Raw genomic sequence first — 20,091 nt, 5'->3', positions numbered from 1 at the left:
CAGCAGCCCCTGTGGCCCAGCATGCCCAATTTCTACCGCCATGCATATTCCAGCGCATGCACACACGCAACCGCAAGCCTCTATTGGAGCTACCAGCCACCAGCAGCAGCCGCTTCCTCTGGAAGAACCCCGAAAGGAAATCACACCCCTGAACCTCGTCAGGCAATTCCGCCTTAGACTCAGCCTAGTGGACGGCTGGTCATTGTTTCCACCCAGCATAACAGCCAGCGGGCGAAGCCGGCCATTTTCTGGGTAAGTAGCAGGAGCCGAAAGAGGCATGTTTCTTACCAAACTGAAGGTATTGAATTAAAGGAGAAGGCTGTGTGCATTATATTCATTTGAAACACATAATAAAAAATGCCAAGGTCTAAATTTAATTTATTTTTGTCATTTAGAATACAATGGAGAGATAATCATCTCAACGTGATCAGCCAAACATCTTTACTTTGCTAAACTGTTAAAGATTTTAATTATGCCAGCATTGGAGAGCGCTGGTCTAATGAGGCGATGGACTCCAGAGAATCCGAGTGGTTAAGAACTGTGAAATGAGTCTGATAGGATTTTTTTATATTCACCGTGGATCGTTTGCATATCAAAGAGGAGTAAATTATTGCACAGCAGACCAATAACCTTCCCCGCCTTTCCGCCAGGAACGTTAACAAAAACAGTTGGTCTCTCCTATCGGTTCTTCGCGAAAATGTTCAAATGCCCAAGTATTTGCAATTAATATATATCATAAAGGCGGCTTCGAAGGATACATGAAGTGGTCAGATGTTCCTAGAGCGCATCCTCCACAGCCGAGTCCGTTTCCTTCCCCCTCCATAAAAATCAAATGCCAATTATATTTTGATGGATTTTGTCCCAAATGAGCATTTAGTTATTAGGCATATTCAATTATTACTTGTCCCCTGAAAATTAAACCTCAGAGGCAAATTAAACAAAGGGAAAGGCCACTATACCATCCCACGTCCGGTTTTGCTGCATCTGGGCTATTATTTCCAAACACTTTCCCAAGTGACAGGTGGGACGTGCCAGTACCTGGCAAGTCCGCCTCTGCAGTCTGCACACCAACAATTACCTGCGAACACGGCTGACCCTCAGACCCACGTTCGCTCAACTGAACCAGCAGCCCGCGGGCTCGTGTGCCGACAGTGTGCTCACCAGAACCACATGAATCCATGCCTGTTTCTATTCTCTTTTGCAAACACAGGAAAAGCACCAACCGCCTGTTTCTCCACTCAAGCGAGTTGATTTCTGGGGTCAGCTGCACAGGAAGGACACTGGTCTAAGGGCTGCGTGGACACTTCCCTCTGAGAACAGCACAATCCCAAAGCAGTCTGCAAAGTGGGCAAAGGCACTGGGACGAGGGCTCCCCACTTGTTACACCTGCAGGAGCCAGGGGACGCAGCTTCCTCCTCCGGGGGAGAAGGGTAAACACTAACGGGCTGCCTGACCACAGAGCTGTTTCTGGGTCAAATCTCGATGTGATAATTACATTTCAGAACCTTCTCATCGGAGCCGGCGAGAGGCAGGCAGCCCGATCCTCCAGCACTGCTGCTTCCGCCAGTGACGGTCAACGGCTTGCTCAGCGGACTCCGGACACCCTCTACCAAGGGTGCTGGCCTTCCACAGCCCAGATCTCAAGACAGAATTAAGACAAGAAGGCAGGCGAGGAGTCACTCGTCAGACTAGGTGGATGTCCAACTTCTAAAGAGCCCCCATTTCTTCCAAATGATGGATTCATAGGACCAAGAGCAAACCCATTAACAGGTACGTAACCAGCACGCAGCTTCCCCTATACCTGGAGAGTATGTTTTAAAAATTAAAAGGTCAGAAAGCTAGTGACAGAGTCTTTGTATGTGAAACCGCAGGTGCTCGGGAGGAGCAGAGCATGAGAGAACAGGGTGAGACCAGGTGGGTGGACCCTGCCCACGGAGCAAAGGCCCCACCACAACCTGAAGGACAGCAGAGCTGACCCTGCACTTCACAGCACAACCCCCTCCAGAGGGAAAAATAGGGCCTTCAAAACGTGGCTCTCCATGCTTGTCCTCTCACAAGTGGCCACCCTCAGCAGGCCCGCAGTCAGCCGTGTGGAAGTGCGCACGCAGGCTTTTCCATCAGTGGACATCCCGGCATTTTCGCCACCTAACTCCTGTGCCCTGGCTACATTTTCTTTCTTCCTTCCTTCCTTCCTTCCTTTTCTTTTCCCCAGGACATCCAGTCCCTTCATTATAAAAGAAAATGCAAGCGCGGGTTTAAAAAATGTATGTTGTGGGGACAGTTGACAGATTACTGCTCATGGAACTCAATTTTACCACCCCAGGTATCACTGGCTCAAAGACAAACAGAGTTGATCAACCTTTTTTGTCCTTGTACATCCATACCCAGGTGACCATGTTCAAGCAAGCAGAAAGTTGATTTAAACCTCATAATGACATCAGTTTTAAGCCATCATCTCTCTGATAAAAAGGAATTGTGTTGTAGTCCACACGACTGAATTCTCAGGCCTCCGTGGCTGAGGGGGCAGGGGAGACAAGCCCGGCTCCCGATCCAAAGGAGATGGCAAGAGTGTGGCTCTCCTTCCTGCAAGAACTCGACTCCAGAAATATCTGCCCGTACAGCTGTGCCATCGTGGCGCACACAGGCACCCTCCAATGCCAAGCGAGCGCCCTCCTAATGTTGCAGGGGCTTATAGTTACAGCAGACTGCTAAGCAGATCCATCAATGCCACCCCAGTGAATTACCTGCCGGTGTCTGATGTGATACTGCAGAGATTACACTCCATGCACCACCACATTCATTTCTTGCACATTATGTATGAGCTTGTCTTGTCCCTGCCCAATTGCCCTCTTCTGGACAGCTTAACTGATATACTATAACAATGAACCTCGGAGAGCAAACTTCACAGCCTAGGAGCAGAGGGAAAGGGAGACAGGGTGAAGCCCGAGGCCAGGAGGTGTGTCCCGCAGACGGCCCTGGGTCCAACTATGACCCAGGAGGTGTGAAGGAAGCCCAACTGACATTGGGCAAAAGCTCACAATGCGCTGGCCCCATGGCCTTCCTTTCCCCTCCTGTGGCGCAGTCACCAAACCTGCCCCTCTGAGGGCAACCGGGGAAGCGCTGATGATGAGGCACCAAGTTGAACAGTCGGGTGCACAGGTGTGGAGGGCGAGAGAGAGGCCGCAGTCCACCTGCAGAACAAGGAGAACCCTCGGGGACAGAAGCTGGGCCTGGCCGACTCCACAGGAAGATTCAGATGCAGCCCCGCTTCACTGGCTCCACTCGCCAGCTAAGGTCACCGTCACCAGCCCCGCCTAAGAGGACACCAGGAAGACCCCACATTTCCAGCCTTCTTCAGATGACAGCTGAGCCTGAGACACCCAAAGCTGTGGCCTGCTGCCTTGGAGACACACATCAAATCTGCTGAGGCTCGGAGGACCCAGGGCCGAGGAAGCCACTGAGGTCTGTGGAGCCAGGAACCACCCCCCTCCATGTCCACGGGGCCACCTCTGGATGCCGAGACCCAAGGATGCCAAAGTCCCTTATCTAAATGGCGTTCAGCTTGCAGGCAACCTAGGCATCGTACTCATGCTTGGAAGTACCTCCAGGTCACTGACACCTACTGCAGCGTAACTTGATATAAACACTTGTTCTACTGTATTGTGAGAACAAGGAAAATCCTGTACATGCTCAGCAGAGACGCTCTCTTTTTTTTTTAACTGAATATTTTCAATCCATGCTTGGTTGAATCTGCAGATGTGGGACTTACTAATGTGGCCAGCCAAGGACATGGGCACAGGTATGTCACCTCCTCTCTCCTCCCCTGAATAACCGCTTGCCTTCACACACTTGTAAAAGCCAGAGCGGCTTAAGCCAACACCCTGAGTTTCCCTCTTCTTGTGATGTCCAATACCCTCGGGATGAAATGTCAGCGGCTTTGCGGAAGGAACTCATGAAACCTAGGAAACCTTTTCATTTTCAAGGAACCCACGTCTGAGGAAGAACTGGCAACGGAAAGGGCACCTGCTCTGAAGAGGGTGAGAACCTGCTCCACACCACAGGCCAATGAAAAAGGAGAGAGGGAGAGAAAACATGACCTTGATTCTCACAACTGAACGAGACCGAGTTGAGTGATTTACAGGGGAACAAACACACATTCACACCTAGATATTTAAGAAATGGCATGTGTGTGAAGCACTACTGGGTCTGAAATACAACGAGTTACATGGTTAACATGACTAACAGCAGCCTCTGAGAGGAGACTTCCTGGTTCCAAACAGAAATGTCCCCAGAGCCGCTCCCCGAGGGACCACTATGCACGGTGCTCCCCCAAGTGCTCCTCTGGCCTCAGGGACCAGGCCCCCAGGACCTCCTGCAGCCTTGCTTTCAGTCTGCACACGCATGTCTCAGAGGGCCATCGCCCCCTCAAGGACCTGGAGCCGCCCCAGACACCTGGCCCCTCCACCCCGAAGCCTGCGCAGGGCCGCCATAGAGACAGGGCTGCATACCTTGAGCGAGAGGCTGGAGGGGAAGGGCGGGCTGCCCGGGCTGGATGGTTAGGAGGCCTTGGCGCTGCAGAGACAGGAGGTGCTGCTGCTGGAGCTGCTGCATCTGTAGGAGCTGCTGCTGGAAGGCCAACTGCTGGGTGGCCACCTGCTGCTGCTGCAAGAGGAGAGGAGAGACATGAGAGGCCAATCCCAGGCAAGGCAAGAGGGCAGCACCCCAAACTCACCGCCATCCCGAAACCCAGGGTGGCTTGGGCCCAGGGTGGGCTCTGCGTCAGCCACCTCTCAAGAGGAGCTGCCTCGCGGGAGGGCACTCCCTCTGATGGCTGTGCCTGCAGGGACCAAGCCCTCCACAGTGGCTCCCCCTGCAGCCCACCTCGGGCAGTCGGGAGCCAACCTCTGACCTGAGACCTGAAGTCACCCACCCCAGCCTGGGGGGCCTTGAACCCAGAGCCCTGGGGGTGCAGAGGAGCAAGGTGAGGCCTTCTCCGCCTGCACCGGCAGGAGCCTGTAACTACTCTGTTTATCACTCCTGACATAAATAAATGAGAAGAAATCAGACCTTTGAAGAAGAAAAACTTCATCTAATATTGTTAATTAGCCATGACAAACGATGAAATAACATTGTAAATCTTTCATAGAAACAGCCGCTAGATTTTAATTACACACATTCATAATTTACCAAACAACACCAAGGCACTTGACTGCGAGTGCCGGATAGGAGCGGCTCAAAGCTCAGGCGCCTCAACTTGACTGTGGCCTTGGAGGGCCGGGGCCTGCTCAGGGGGCCTGCTCGCTGGGCCCGCTTGTCGGGAGCCTGCTTTGTTCTCAAAAAGAAGGGGCTTTAGGACACGGGCGAATCTTCTTGTTGATGGGTCGTGATAGGAGGAAAACTTCTGTTGTGTAAAGCATCAATACAGCATTCCTGTGTTTAGCAGGCCTTGCTCCAGCCAAAAAATTAATGTAGATTTCCTCAGTAATTATCTCAGTGATAGAAAGATAATACAGTGCGGTAGTATAATAAATAGAAGGAAATTATCTAATATCCTTAATCTGCGAGGAATCATTTCGAGGTGGAGGGCCCAGCCACACCAGGGCTAACCGTCACAAAGGGAAATTAACCCTTCCCAAACCGGGGCCAAAAAGAAGGAAACAGAATTCCTCAAAGAAAAAAAAGTCAGACCTTTTCCTGATTCTGACTCACATTCAAGAGATCAGGGAGGCCAGGAACCGGGTGGGCTGCCCACGCTCGCAGAGCCTGCGTGTTCCCATCAGCGTCAGGACCCCCCACACAGGGCACTCACTGCACCAACGCACGCCTGGATCTGGGCCCCCACCAAATGGCGTGCGCACCGAGACCTTCCAAGGCCAAGTCCAAAGAAGGAGAAAAATGGTGGCTTCTTTCCGGGCTCCACGTAGATTCTTCCACAGTAAAAACCCTCATTCTCCTATTAGCAACCAATTTCAGACTTACTACCATGCCACTGAGAAAGTTAATTGAGTTTCACTCCAAAAAACAAATTCTATACCACTAACAACAAAAATTTAAATAAATTTAAATGAAAAGCCCGTGTTTTCATTTTAAGAACAGCATGCATAAAATGATCCAATTGTCTTCACCCTTCCCAAGTTATCACATTAATGTAAAACCCAATGATAGTTATATTCATGTCAAAATGATTTTTTTCACTTCTTCAACAGATATTAACTCACGACATTATAAGAAAAAAAGGGGGGGCAGGGAGGGAGAGAAGGACAATGTGGACACTACAGGATCGAGGACTGAGCCCTTCTTGAGGCAGAGTGTGCTGGGGGCCGGAGGCTGGGGAGGGCCTTTCCTGTCTTACTGTAAATGAAATGTTTAAAACATCGTGTATTTATACAAAGTGACTGATGCCTTCTCTGTTGTCTCTGGCCATCCCTAGGAAAACCTCACGAAAGCTGTGCACGTTTGAAAAGCCAGGATATAAAAGTATACAAGGCCCATTGTCCAAAGAAAGAATTTAAAAGCAACACTGGTTGCCAGACTTTGCTCCCCACCCAGTTACCAAACACAGGATACGAGTCCGTTTGTTTACTTCTCACAATTGAATGCGCACAAAAAAGGTCTCCGCACAGTCCCCCGGCAGGTCAGTGGGCAGCGTTAAAACGCAGAAGGGCCTGATAAACCCTGCCTTTCAGATCCCCTCCCTGCGCGCCAGTCAAAGGTCTGGTTTCCCTTTTTCGGCTACTCCCTAGGCCTAACATAAACCTTCATAAATGCCTGGGACAAACCGGCCTTTGAAAACAATCAGCCGGGCCTACCTCACCAGCACTGAACGCCATCTTTCTCTGTAGCTTGATTTCATATTAACTGGGCCATCCATTTTCCACACCAGTCCCTTCCACGGCTGTGCGGGGCTCCCTCTGCCTCCTCCCACCATGAGCATCTATCTCCTGAGCCGGGACCTGGGTCTAACCCAGCGTGCAGCAAGGCTGCCCAGGGAGACATCTCCAGACCACCTGAGGCAACATGAGGGCTTGCTACAGGTCATCAACAGGGGGACGTAAAACTAACAGCACCAAATTACGTGCCACTGATGAGTGGCTTGTGATGTGCTTGCTCTACCTGTCAACCTCTAAGTTCAAACCCTCCTAAAAGCACGACCAGCATCATAAAATTGCTACCATGTGGCTCCATTTCGTTCACCACCAAGGGACCACCACCTGCAGGGTGAACTTCAGGAGACCAGCCCCGACACCCCAGAGAAGGAGGGACCTACTGACCAAGTCCCACAGCACCAAGAACCGGGTCAGCACCGAGCCAGGAGACCCATGCACTCCACCGGCCTCCACCCCCCAAGGGAGATTCTAGGCCACAACTCTCCTGGGTCACCTCTGCCTGGGAAGGGACCACAGCAGACCTGGCGCTGTGGACAAGGGGCAACGCTGTCACAGTGCATCTCCTGGGTGGACACGGAGCACCTTCTCCCCGCCTCCCTCCATCCCTGGCTCAGCCATCACCTCCCTCCCTCTGCTCCCCTTCCTGACAGGAGCAATTTTGGAGAGTGCACTTTTATCCTCCTCCTTCCTGCCCTGTAACTTTCCCTTTCTCGTTTCTTCGGAGGCCCTCGGAGCTCATCTGAACTTTCATGTTCTCCCAGCATGAGGACGAGGATTCCAAACTCTGTCTAACAGACCAAATAAGAGGTTAATAAGAAGTGGCAACAGAAGGGGGAACACAGTCCCCGGTAACTGATAAGAATGACAGTGGCAGCCCTTTATTGTTTGTCTTCAAATATAGAGTTAAAGATCTTTAAAAAACTAAATTTTGATGCCTTTGAAAAGAAAGAAGCACAAAATAACAACAGGGGGTTATTGCCTGTGAGCCACAGGGGAGAGTCTCCATAATTCTTATTCTCCCTTTTGAAGGCTGTTAGAAATCTGATTCAAAAAAGCAACAGCAGAAGGGAACCCTCTCGAGGCTGTAACCATTTCCTGTGATCATGCATAATGTGCTTCAAAAGTGGGTTTTTACCAATTCTGTTGATCAATTGCCCCCCTTCACACCCCTTCTTTTTTCTGCTGTGTTTACATCTGATGTGACTCAATGACAAGTACTGTCTGAGACTGTGAAACAGGGCTGTCATGTTGATTTATGGGCGCATCAAACCACAACTTGTCCAAACTGAAGCTCGCAGTTCATTAATTAGAGAGTTGTGACTTTGAAGTCAGCTTTCAGACTGTGGTTTTTAACATTTGGCTTAATTTATATGCTCTTGAATGTGGATCTCTAAGGAAAAAACTGAAATTCCCTTCTTGTCTTTGAACTTCTTTTGACCGCACAATAATCATTTCTTTGTCCAGAGTGATGCCTGCAATCCCAGAGTCATTAACGCGCATTGAACTGCCACTGATGAGTAAGCCCTGCTGAATTAGAAAAACAGCCAGCAAAACAAAGCTGAGAGCCTTGTGCAGTGATATCTCACAATTACATGCCTTCCCTCCCTGCGCCATTTCCATTTTAATTACTGTTAGTCCTTTAGATTTACATTTTAGACACTTTTTAATCTGTTCCCTATTTTATTACAGCAGCACCCGGTAGCGCCACTGTACTGAGGGTTGTGTCAGCAATTTCATTTCAACCCCGCCTCCCCTTCACCCCAAAACTGCCCCTGCTCTGCGGGGGGTACAGGAGGCTGCTGAGCAGGACTCCGGCGAGAAGCTGGCAGGGCACAGAAAGCGGACCCAGCCCGCGAGAGGGAGTGGCTGGCGCACAGGGAGTAGGCGACTCCTGTGTGCGGAAGGAGTGCCACCGCATCTGTGCTCATGGGAGGGACGGGGACGTGGGCAGTCACCTGGTAAGGCCCTCTGCAAGAACGGGAGTGGCCAGCCGCTGAGAGCAGCAGCAGGGAGAGGCGAGAGGAGGAGGTGGGGCTGCCTATGGAACCACAAGGAGGTGACCCAGGAGGTGGCCAGGCACATGTGGGAAGAGGAGGGTGTGGGAGGAGGTGGGCTGGGTGGGCAACTCTGAAATGGGTCCTGGGTGTCCTCACCAAGTAGTCCTCCAGAGGGCGATGCGGAGCCCCAGGAGGGCTGCACCAGGCCAGCTGGCACCCACTGGGGTGGCGGGCCTCATGCAGAAACCCGTGACCCCACAAAGCACAGTACAGAGAAGCTACTGTACCACGAAAACCCTCAGCCAAGATCTGGAGACCCCCGACTTTCCTGGGCCTCGGCCGCTACAAGGCGGAGAACTGTGGGGAGAAGCTCAAAGAAGATGGGGACATTGAGTTTTCTTCCAACTCTTGTTGGTCTGTCCAGCCTCACAAAAGGTGACTCTTGTGACAGAAGAGGCCATCGCTGTAAGGCCAGAGCCTCTGGAGCTGGAAAAAGAGAAATCAAGTGTCCCAGAAAAATGCCACGGACAGCGCTTCACCCCCCGCTACAGCCTGAGCCCAGGGCGCTCTGCCCAAGACCCCTGTCCAGGTCCCCACACAGGTAGGCTCTGGAGCAGCACTGGGAAGATAAGTGGCAGGAAGCAAATGGAACCGAGGAACCTCAGACAACACGACAATAACTCTGGGTCTGAAAGCCGAGAACCGATAGAGTCAGCTCAGTTGCGCAATCACTTAAAAGATGAATGGCAGTTTAACAGCCACTAGAGAGTCCTCCGGGGAGCTGCGGTTTGAAAGTAAAATATGTATTGTCGGTACCTCTTTAGGCTGCTTTCCAGCATGCTGTTGTTGTAAAAGTTGAAGCTGCAACTGTTCCTGTTGTTTTTTATAAAACTCTTGAAGCTGCTGCTACAAAGGAAAGAGAGGACGGTAAGTGACAGAGGGCAGTGCCGGTCCACTGTCCCTTTCGGTGCCATATACAAACTGTGATTTGAAAAAGAGCATTCTTCTATCTGTAATGGGCTGACCTTTAGTTTGAAAGTCGACAATAAATTCCGCACACGCTGACTATTCTTGGCATTATTGTTTGAGAAGTAATCTCAAAAATGGACTGATGAAAAACATACCATTTTCTACACAAACTAATTAAAATAAGGCAAGGGATGACCTTTGAGAGTACAACAAAGCCAAGATGCCCTTGCTGAGAGAGTCTGGTGAGTCTCCAGCGCACTCCAGACAGTGGGGGTAGGCAGTGCGGAGCACCAGCCAGCACGGGAGCTTCCTGTCTGGGGTCCCTGCCACCCCTCACCCGCTGCGGTACTCGGTCTCATCCCTTCAGCTCAAGTGTCCACGAGGTCTGGGCATCAGGTCCCCATGGCAGAATGACAGCCAGAGGCTCATCTCAACATGAGCGCAGACGGAAGATGATGAAAAGTGCACCTTGAAATCAACCAACTCCAAAACGCTTATTTATATTTCAGGGGAAATTCCGTCAGGGTCTGAGTTGAAATGGGGACTTCAAGAGCTGTCATAGTTAAACCTGCTCCCACCGTGCCCCTCGCTCTGCTTTGATTCTCGCCATCAAGAAGCCTCTGGGCTTAGCAAATAAAAGAGTGGTAAGCCACCTAAGCCCTGAGACCTTTCTCCACCAAGTCCAGTGACAGCCCTGATCTTGTTCCCAAAGCCTGGCCACTGTGGCAGGGCTGTCTCTTGGGGACACAGATGCAACCCACCCCTTGGGGGCTGGTCTGCAGACTGCTACAGCCACCTGCCCTCTCCAACGGGAATGGCGGCCACTCTGCCAAGGGGCCATTCTGAGCGGGCGTGGTGGGGGTGGGGATGGTTACCTGCTGAAGCATGAGGGCCTGCTGCTGCTGGAGGAGGACCTGGAGCTGCTGAGGGCTCAGCACCTGTTGCTGGAGGATCTGCTGCATCTGCTGCGGAGTGATAACCTGAGGTGTCATCATAGCCACCGACACGGGGACCTGGAACGTAACCGAGCGTGAATAGAGGCCAGGAAACCACAGCACGCTGCGTCCCGGGCCAGCGGCCGGCTGCCCCCAGCCTGCCCAGAGAGCTGACCACCTTCCCAGGCAACGCGGACTTCGGCAGAGGGACGCAGCGCCGACCGCTGTGCCATCTCCCGTGGAGTCTGTAGAGGGTGATTTTTGTGGCACTAGGGATGGAACCCAAGGCCTCAGACACACTAGGCCAGCACTCGACCACTGAGCGACACCCCCAGCCCTGGAATTTATTTTAAATACAGAAAAATGAGATCTTTCAGCCCTGATGGGGGGTTCTAGAAAGTCTTAGAGACAGACAAGGAGGAGAAACTTAACAAATGCTATCCGGATCTGGGATAGAAAGAGCTCAGCTTCTAGTTAAGAAAGAGTCTTCAATCAAAACGAGCTGGAGGAAGTTAACCCAAACTTGAATTTTGTATTAAGGGAGAAGGGACATAGGACCCCATAGCTTTGCAGCTGGAGTTATGGGACGCACTTCCTTTGTGCATAGCAATTTTCAGGACAATCAATAATTGCCAAGTCCCATTGATAAGGGAACCTCCGAGGCGCCCTCTGAACCTGAGCACGGACCCTCTCCGTGACGCCTTCACCCTTCCTTGTTCACTCAGCACACAGATGTCTCAATTCTTTCATATTATGTGCGATACCATTAAAAGCCGCTTTCCATGACATTTCAGTGACAAACAGCTACAGTGATGAACTTGATAGCATTTCATATTTGCAACTGTTAACACGTTTCTGCACGGGCATCTTTGCAAGGAACCTGTACACTGGATCTGAAAGGATGATGTCTTGTTCAGATAAAACACTGACATTAAAATGACAGCCTGTCTTGGCCAAGGTTACACAAATTGTATTCAAGCGGATACCTAATGACAATGCTATGAATTCTGCGAGCTTTCTAGAATGTAATTTAGCTATTCAAAATAATCACTGCACTTGTGTTTAATTTGCAGACTACATGAGAACCATTTTGTCAGTCCCCGTAATGCAAGACTATTTCATGAAGAATCACCCCCCCACACACACACCCCAATGAAAAGATAAGAAAAGAAAACAACGAAGGAGAAGACAAAACCCGTATGTCTTGGAAGAGTAATATTTAAGCATCTTACTTCTCTTTGGTTTCTAATCAAACATGTGACAGCAAGAAGCAAGAGGCAGTAAAGGATATACTTTGTTAAAAAGGATCTGCTGTCATCTCACGTATTACAATAAAAGGTAATAACATGTTTTGCACTTTGCCTGTGTGCCACTTGAAAAAAATTCAGCAGACAATAGCTGATCAGAAGATAAAAGAATTAAAAAAAATCTTTCAGGGGAACAGTAAGCAAAAGGGAGAAATGCAGTATTAATTTTATGTAACATAATGTCTTAATGTGCAGTTTATCTTGACTCTCTCACATGATCTGTCCTGTCATTTGCATAGCGAGCTCTCATTCCTAATTTCACAGTCATTATGCTCTGATGTCCCGATTTCTCAGCATCACTAATTTTGATGAACTAAAAATGGTTCCTGAAGGTCAGATTCATGTACAGTGAATGCTCTGCACTGTTGCTGTGGGCATGTTGTGTGTGGGGATGTTGACGTGCAAGTTCTGCATGTTTAGAAAACACTAGCTTGAATCCTGGGAAAATTTCATTAACCCAGCTCTGGAAGGTCATCCATGAATTCTTCCTATTGCAGTGGCCTTTTAAGTGTAGATGTAGATACACTGTAATTTAAAACAGATGGGCATGTCTGAATATTTTTATATGCAAAAAGGGACAGATGTATATGAATGGATAAATTATCCTTTTAAAAAGATAATTCGCAGCATGAAATACCACCAATGATCGGAACGGCGAACTTGCATTCAGTCAGGGCAAACATCAAGATGACATTACCCAAACATTCAACCACCTACAAATTATTTCCAATTAGTTCACTTTGCCTTTGCCCACAAGAAACTTTCTGGATTCTCAAATGCGCACGGGGTGCCAGTCATTGTCTGGGGCTGCTGAGGCCACACGTCACCTCACGGGGGGTTTACTTTTCCTTGGGAGTTGCATCACGGACCCGGCCAGGAGGTTCAATTAAGCAAACAAAAGAGCCATGTTTAAGGTTTCTTTTTTCCTCTGCGTTTCTTGGATGATGTACAATATAAATATTCTTGAGCCAAATTTCTAATGGTGATGAACAGGAAAACGCACAGGAATGGGTGGTGTAAGGTCTGAACCGATGGGGAACGTGAACTTCACAGAGTTGTAACACAAGTCAGCACAGAAACAATCCCCTGGGTGTGAATACTCAAGAGATCTATGGACATCCTGTTAGCAAGGGGCCAGGGAACTTCCGGGGGCACTCCGACCAGGGTGGTGGTCACACAGATGCATGGAACTGACAGAAGAAGTCTTCTGCCTGTACCCTTAGTAGGAGTGCTGTGGGCAAAGGACACCTCAGTGAAACAGTTTTTTTAGAAGTTTTCCATACGCACACACATACGTGTAGACACACATGCTTGTGCATGATTGTGTGTGTGTGCATATGTGTGTATGTATTCTGGAAGTTTTATTTTCTTTCTAACTCTGGTAAAATTGCGTGCATCTTCTTGAATGAGGAATACCACTGTCTCTTGACTGTCAATAAAAGGGGAGGGGTGATGAGGGACAGAACCTACACAGAGAATTTTCCAACCTCACAGACAGCCCGCAGTTTAAGGCCCCTTTCCCACAGTTATCTATTAATCTTCTGCAGTTATGCTGCAGAGCAGTGGATTGACCCTCCCTTGCTTTCTTCCTCTGGACACTTTGATGGAGAAGCTGATGAGCAGCAAAACGCTTGGAGCAGCAGCCGCCCAGCCCGGCCCATGGAAGGACAGCAGCAAGAAGCTGGAGTGATCCTGTACCCCAGCTGATGGGTCCCTGAGTGACCAGAAGTGGCCATTGTGTCCCAATGGCTTGAACTTGGGTTTTACTGTCCGAAACCACATTTTCTCACCAGTTAGCACCAAACCTCTAAAGGGAGGCTCAAGATTAATTTATAAATGCAATAAAACTGAGATTTCCCCAAAGTTTCTGCTCCAACAGATCAGGAAAGGAGGTTATGGGAAGCTTTAGCAAACATATTCAAATGGATCGGAAACCATGGTGGGGTAGGGGGGAAAAAAATCAGAGCACAGTTTAAGGCTTTAACTAGTTAAGAATTACAGCCATGTATCCACTGCCCGAATTCCCAGCGTCCAACTTTCTCATGCGCCAGTCCCCACTAATACTGGGAATCAAAGGGCACGCAGGACCAGCGACGGGCTATTACAGCCCGCACTTTATTGCCCATTACTACTGAGGTCATTAGCGGCAAGAGTGATCGCAGCAGTCTTAACCTATTGATCACTGTAACTGCTATCATTTAATCCTGGGTTGAATGTGTGGAAAGCAGCTAAAGGCACACAGGAGAGAGAGCCTCGCACTGAGAAATATGGCCAGAGCTCAGAAATTACACTCTGATTCATAAAATCTAGCCAGTGGTTTAAATCAATAGTATTTAAAACAGTCATGTGAGTTTTTAACTACAGCGGTCTCATATTTACGGGCCCTTCTTTGAGAGTATTCAGTGAAAACGAAGCTTTCCTCTTTTCCAATCCCACGCTGGCCACCTTGCTCTCCCGGAGATAAACACGTGCGTTTCTGATGTTCTCGGAGCCACAGGGCCTGGTGCCTATCTGGCAGTTTAAGCTATTTTTTTTTCTTTCTCATAAGACAATTTAAATATAAGACTATATATATATATATATCCCTGATACTGTAACTACCTCAGCTGTTTGAGTATATAGAAATGAGTGTTTTATGAGTTAACAATGAATCATAGAAGGCAATTTATGAAGAACTAGAATGATTCTGTCTAGCTGCCTTCAGGGATCAGAAATTCAAATTAAACTCCTGGCAGACATTTAAAGAATGCTAGCATACAAAACTGAATTTAAACACACACACACACACACACACACACACAGAGTTAACACTATTTAGTTGAGTTTCATGAGGAAATCATGAATTAAAAAAACACAGGGCATGATCCACTGCTGACTGATACCAGCTGGGTGTGGCGGATCCCAGGTGCACTGGGACCTGCGGGAATGGCAGGAACACCACTGTGCCCGGGCCACAGACCTCTGCTAGTGTGGGCCTGCTGTTCTAGCCCCAGAGCAGCCATGGGAGACTGTCCTCAGCCACCAACTGCTATCCCAAGCCCCTGCACTGCCCAGCAAGTTCTGCCTCTGCATGTCTGAAGGCCTGAGGACGAGTCACATAATGGGCCTTATTGTTGTCTTTTATCTCAGGGAGAGGCAGGTGATGGGAGGGGAAAATCTGAAAAGCAAACAAACAAACAAAAACATTGGAGAAACAATGCTTCATTCTAATCTAGGAGACAATTGAAGGAATTGGGTGGGAGGCAGACGACACAATATCAATACTGAAAATAACATGTTATCATGTTTTTCCCTCCCTGTAGCTTAGGCTCCAGCTAAGGACTGCAGGGAGGGAGGGGGAGAGGGAGAGCAGACAGACACACACTCTGCCCATCAGCATCTCCTCCTACCACTGTGGACAAACTATAAAACCAGGAAGAACAAAAATTTATGCATGCTGCTTTATTTCCACAAACCTTTCTTTAAATTTATTTTCATTAAATAACCCCCCCCCCCAAAAAAAAAATTAGGAACTGCTGTTAACCTTTGCTCATTCACCACTGTGTGTCCCAGGAACTAACTTCCCCCCAGACACCAGGCTGTTTGGTGATGAAGTGATCTGGTTAGGCAGTGTTACCTAGTTAATCACATAACAAGAGCAAAACAAATTAAATCAGAAGGCTCCAGCATGTCAAAACAAAAGCAAACAAAGAAAATGGCTCTATAAAAAAAAAAGAAAAAGAAAGAAGGAACAAACTATGCCAAATTTTATATGAGCATATAGCAGCTGGCCTGTGCAGGAGGAAACCAACATCATAACCCCTGCCCTCCTGAGAAACTCGAGTTTTCAGAATTAACAAGCCAGTGATACAACAGATGAACCAGCCAACAAAGTTAGAAAGTTCCATCTAGTCTCCATGGTATTACAAAAAAAAAAAAAAAAAAAATCAGAAAAAAATTCTAACCAGGGAACATGGAAGGCAGCTGGATCATAAAGAAAAGAAAATACATTTCTGACATAATATTTCAGTTAAAAAAAAAACAGAAAAAGAAAAAGCATGCTATTCATGTGGAAAGTATAATTCTGCTTCATTATGGAATTCTGCTTTTTGTATAACTCTTTTAGACTTAGCTATTTTGCCACAATACTGTACAAAGCATTAAGGCAAGTAATGGTTATTATATTAATGCAAAATCATCTAAGTAGTCAGTCATTAGCATAACTGTTCTCTCAGTAACAATGCAACCACCTATTAAAATTTTAGGAAAAAAAGACCTCTTTAAAATGCAATTAGCATTTCATTTTTTATCATTTTGTTTATTGCATTCTATCAAGAAAGGCTATCTTTCTTCAGGAAGAACTGGAAGGCCAAGACTTGCCTGCCAATCAGGAGTTATTCCAGGTTATCCACCCTAATGGGCAATCTCTACCAAAGCTCTCCAAGTTCTTTTTCTTTTGTCTTTAAATTTAAAAAAGTGGCCTGAATTTCTATTTGTTTACAGCAGAGGTAAGGCCTCCTCGCTACAGTGTAGCATTTCCCAGGCAGAAGAGCAAGCTGAATTGTTTTAGCCCTAATAAATATCAGCCTCATTTGCATAAAAATGTAAAGTTTACATAAATTAAATAGCTTTTCCCTTTAATAATTGTTAAATACAGGAAACAGTGGACGCTGCACAGGGAAATCATCACCCAAGAAGCACTGATCTCTTCAACCCAGCCGTTATTATTATTATTATTATTATTTATTACTACTACTTACTACTACTACTACTTAAATCAAGAAAATTGCCTCCTCTCCCTTCCTCAACCTCTCTCCCCCATAGGTAGGAGGGACAACAAGTGAATCCAACACACCAAGATGTTTTATAACAAAATCAAAGATCATTTTTAAGTACTGCCAAGGGAACTACCCCAAGAAGGGACATCAGAAGAGACTCTCTCCACAGTCCTTAGCTCTGGGAGGGAGGGACTGGGGTCTTCATTACCTTCTCTTGAATTCAAGTACTATTCAAAAATAATGGAAAAGCAACTGTATCCATCCTGATGGAGACACAGGCACAGCTAAAATAAGTGAGATAACCTGCAGATAGGGTTTTAGGTCAACTGTTAAGTGTTACACGGAGAAAAACAAAATGTTGATCTCTCCTCAAAAAAAAAAAAAAAAAAGAAAGAAAGAAAAAAGAAAAAAAAAAAAAAGATTTTTCTAAGACTAACAGTAAAATTTAGCTCTGTTTTCTTCAAAGCTTCAACCAGCACAGGAAATAACACAGGGAGCTTAACTGCAAATCAGGCCCCCTGTATTTTTTTTTTTGGGGGGGGGAGAATAACTGAATTTTAACAGGCAGGTAGGCCCAAAGTGGATCATTCCAAAGTTTTCTGAGGCCCCACTTGGGTTACGACGACTTAACAACGTTGTTTTTAAACCACTGAAGCTTCTCCTGCCTGGCCTTCCCCAGCTCCTCCACCTTGTCATCACAGTTAGGCTATGGGTGCAAAGGACAGTCTGATGACTCTCATGAGAAGACATCAGTTTCTAGTTTGACAATTCCACCACTCACTGATTTACTTCTAATGAAGAGAGAGCCCTGTCAAAACCGCCTGCATGGGAAAGGTCCAAATATGCTAAAAAAAAAAAAAAAAAGGCCAGGGTAGAGACCCAGGAAGACCCACCTTCCCAAGTGCTGGGACAATTAGCGGAACCCAACAAGACAGCCATCTTCAGAAAAAAAGTGGAAGAAATTAAGCTGCCACAACAGTAACAGGTTAGATGAAAAAAATCAAAATTTAATGTATTCTCCTCTGTGTCATCTTGTTTTGTCAAGACATCAAATAGAATCGGGAACTACAAAATAACAAGCCCTTGAGAAATCACAGAAGCCCACCTTTTGATGTTGTTGATTTACCTTGTTCTCAGTTATTTGAACAATGATGTTTCAGATTTAAGGGCAAGATAAAGCTTAAAAATTAAAACGCGGTACCAAGGTATTCTAAAAAGCTCACCCTAACATTTAGCCTGCCTCTTCATTCATTAGTAGCTTTTAACCAGATTTGAAAACGAGGCATGATGCATGCGTTCAGAATTCATTTTTTCTCATTCTGGATTCATTTCTCTTGAAACAACTGCCAGCCAGGCTAGAAGAGGGACCCAGAGAAGGTTATTCCCATCATCTGAAGGGAGAGGCCCAGTTTAGCTCTTGCCAGATAATTCGAGTCCCTTCAGTCTGCAGAGGGTGTTTTAAGCAAAGAAGTACCAGAGTTTTTGATCATTTTAAAAATATTATTATTTTGTATGAAAGGAAAAAAAAAAAAAGGTGAAGAGCAGAAGGACATTCACGTGGCAGGGAAAGGGTGGTGCACTCTGAGAAGACTGAACCAGGTACCCAGCAATACCACGTTGCTTCCAAGAAAATGCAGCTTTCACCATACAATAAATTTAGCTTTGGGGAGTTCAGGGTACCCCACATCTCATCATGCAGGGCTGAACTCCTCTGCCTAAGAAGATGGACAGGTGAACAACAACATAACTACCAGCCTTCTATCAAAGCATCACCTACGAAACACATGCCACTAGGCTGTCACACACAGCCTGCTCAATTTTTCTATGTAGATAGCGTCTACTAAGGCATATAGAGGAGCTCCAAGAGGCAGCAGTTAAAAACATCTGTGTAAAGGCACTAAAATTAAACAACACTGTATTTGCGAGCACTACAATTTATAAAAACTAGACAGCTAATAAAGCCTTTTCATGATCGCAACTCCTTGGCATCAAAATGCCTGTTTTTGACATGCAACATACCGGAGAGACACCCGGCATCCATTTGTTGACGCACCTTCTCTGGTCAACTGTTGCCCGGGAGTTAGTCCCTGATTAGGAATCACAGTCAACTACCTGCATCCGACTGAAGCTGGTCCCGAGTTGTCTCAGCTACTGAGAGCATGGTTTTCAGGTTCTCTTAAGTGAAATGCGCATCCACAGCTAAACCACATAATAAAATCAATTTCTTCAACCCTTTTTAAATTTTTTTTTTCTGGCCAACTCAAATTTGAATCACATCCGAGGGCCGAGAAAATGGTCACAACATTCTCCTCTGATTATCTGAGAAACACTGTGATTCAAACACTTCTGCACATCATGCTTGACAAATCTGGAATTTCATTACTTTTAATGAATCTAGATTTTAATTTCACTGCACCTTGCAATTGGAAGAAGGCTAAGCTAAAAAAGTTGTACGACTGGCCAGTGTCAACAGGGAGTTTATCTTTACAGTGACAGCCCCTGATGTGCTCAGACACAGGGCAGCAAGGATGAGGGTTTTGTTTCTTAAGGTGCATTTAACAGCAAAAAAAAAAAAAATTCAAACCAACCATTCCTATCAAGCTTCCTGATGATTTATGGTTTATCAACAGAGCGAGGTTACGCAACACCGCATGCCTTTAGATGCGTTATTTCAGCTAGTTGAGATTTAATTAAGATCACAGCCTCTAAAATCCCTGTCAAATGAAAACTCAGAGAAGACAAAACACCACATATCCCCATACAGAATGTTTCCATTCCATCCCTGGAAAAATATGAGTTAATCCGTGTCTGAAGGGCTGTAGACAAAAGTTCCCCGATTTTGTTTTCTTTTGACACTTAGGTTTTCTGTCATACGTCACCAGAAGATATCCCCCACCCCCCCCTTCAAGGAGGGAAGGAAAAATCCCGAGAGAAAGGAGCTGCAGAAGAGGCATTTGGAATTATGACCCGCGTCACTGGGCTTGGTGTCATGTCATGGCACTTGCCCATGATCACGCTTAAAAGTTTCATTTAATGAAATGTGCGTTATTTTTTTAAACACACAAACGGGATGCCCACCTTCTTTCAATTACTTGGATTAAATAGCTGACATGTTATGTTTCTCATTTCCTTCATTAACCAACTTTCTGTCAGGCAAGCTGTACATCTGAGCAGGAAAGAAAGTTCTTAAGGCACAGAGGTGAACACAAAGCCCAGGACTGTCATTCCACGAGTAAAAA

At 47.0% G+C, this 20,091-nt stretch overlaps 1 protein-coding gene across 10 annotated transcripts in view; it reads right to left on the bottom strand.

The window, feature by feature from the left end:
• The window catches only part of Foxp1 (forkhead box P1), a 528,005-nt gene that overhangs the window by 70,540 nt on the left and 437,374 nt on the right, over positions 1–20,091 (bottom strand). For 9 of the 10 annotated variants that reach the window (XM_046425582.2, XM_046425575.2, XM_046425577.2 and 6 more), the window contains 3 exons: positions 10,729–10,866; positions 9,701–9,790; positions 4,509–4,662 (listed from right to left, as the gene is read on the bottom strand). In XM_046425582.2, the coding sequence (XP_046281538.1) occupies positions 4,509–4,662; positions 9,701–9,790; positions 10,729–10,866 (382 nt within the window). The remainder of the gene's footprint in view (positions 1–4,508; positions 4,663–9,700; positions 9,791–10,728; positions 10,867–20,091) is intronic. The other variant, XM_046425581.2, reaches the window with a different exon arrangement.

This window comes from Marmota monax, unplaced genomic scaffold (assembly GCF_021218885.2).
Source record: "Marmota monax isolate L192 unplaced genomic scaffold, Marmota_monax_Labrador192_F-V1.1 WCK01_AAM20220418_F8-fsc00028, whole genome shotgun sequence".
Classification (NCBI taxonomy): Eukaryota; Metazoa; Chordata; class Mammalia; order Rodentia; family Sciuridae; genus Marmota; species Marmota monax.
Note: the sequence above shows the minus strand (reverse complement) of the source record. Positions and strands in the feature narration are given on the sequence as shown.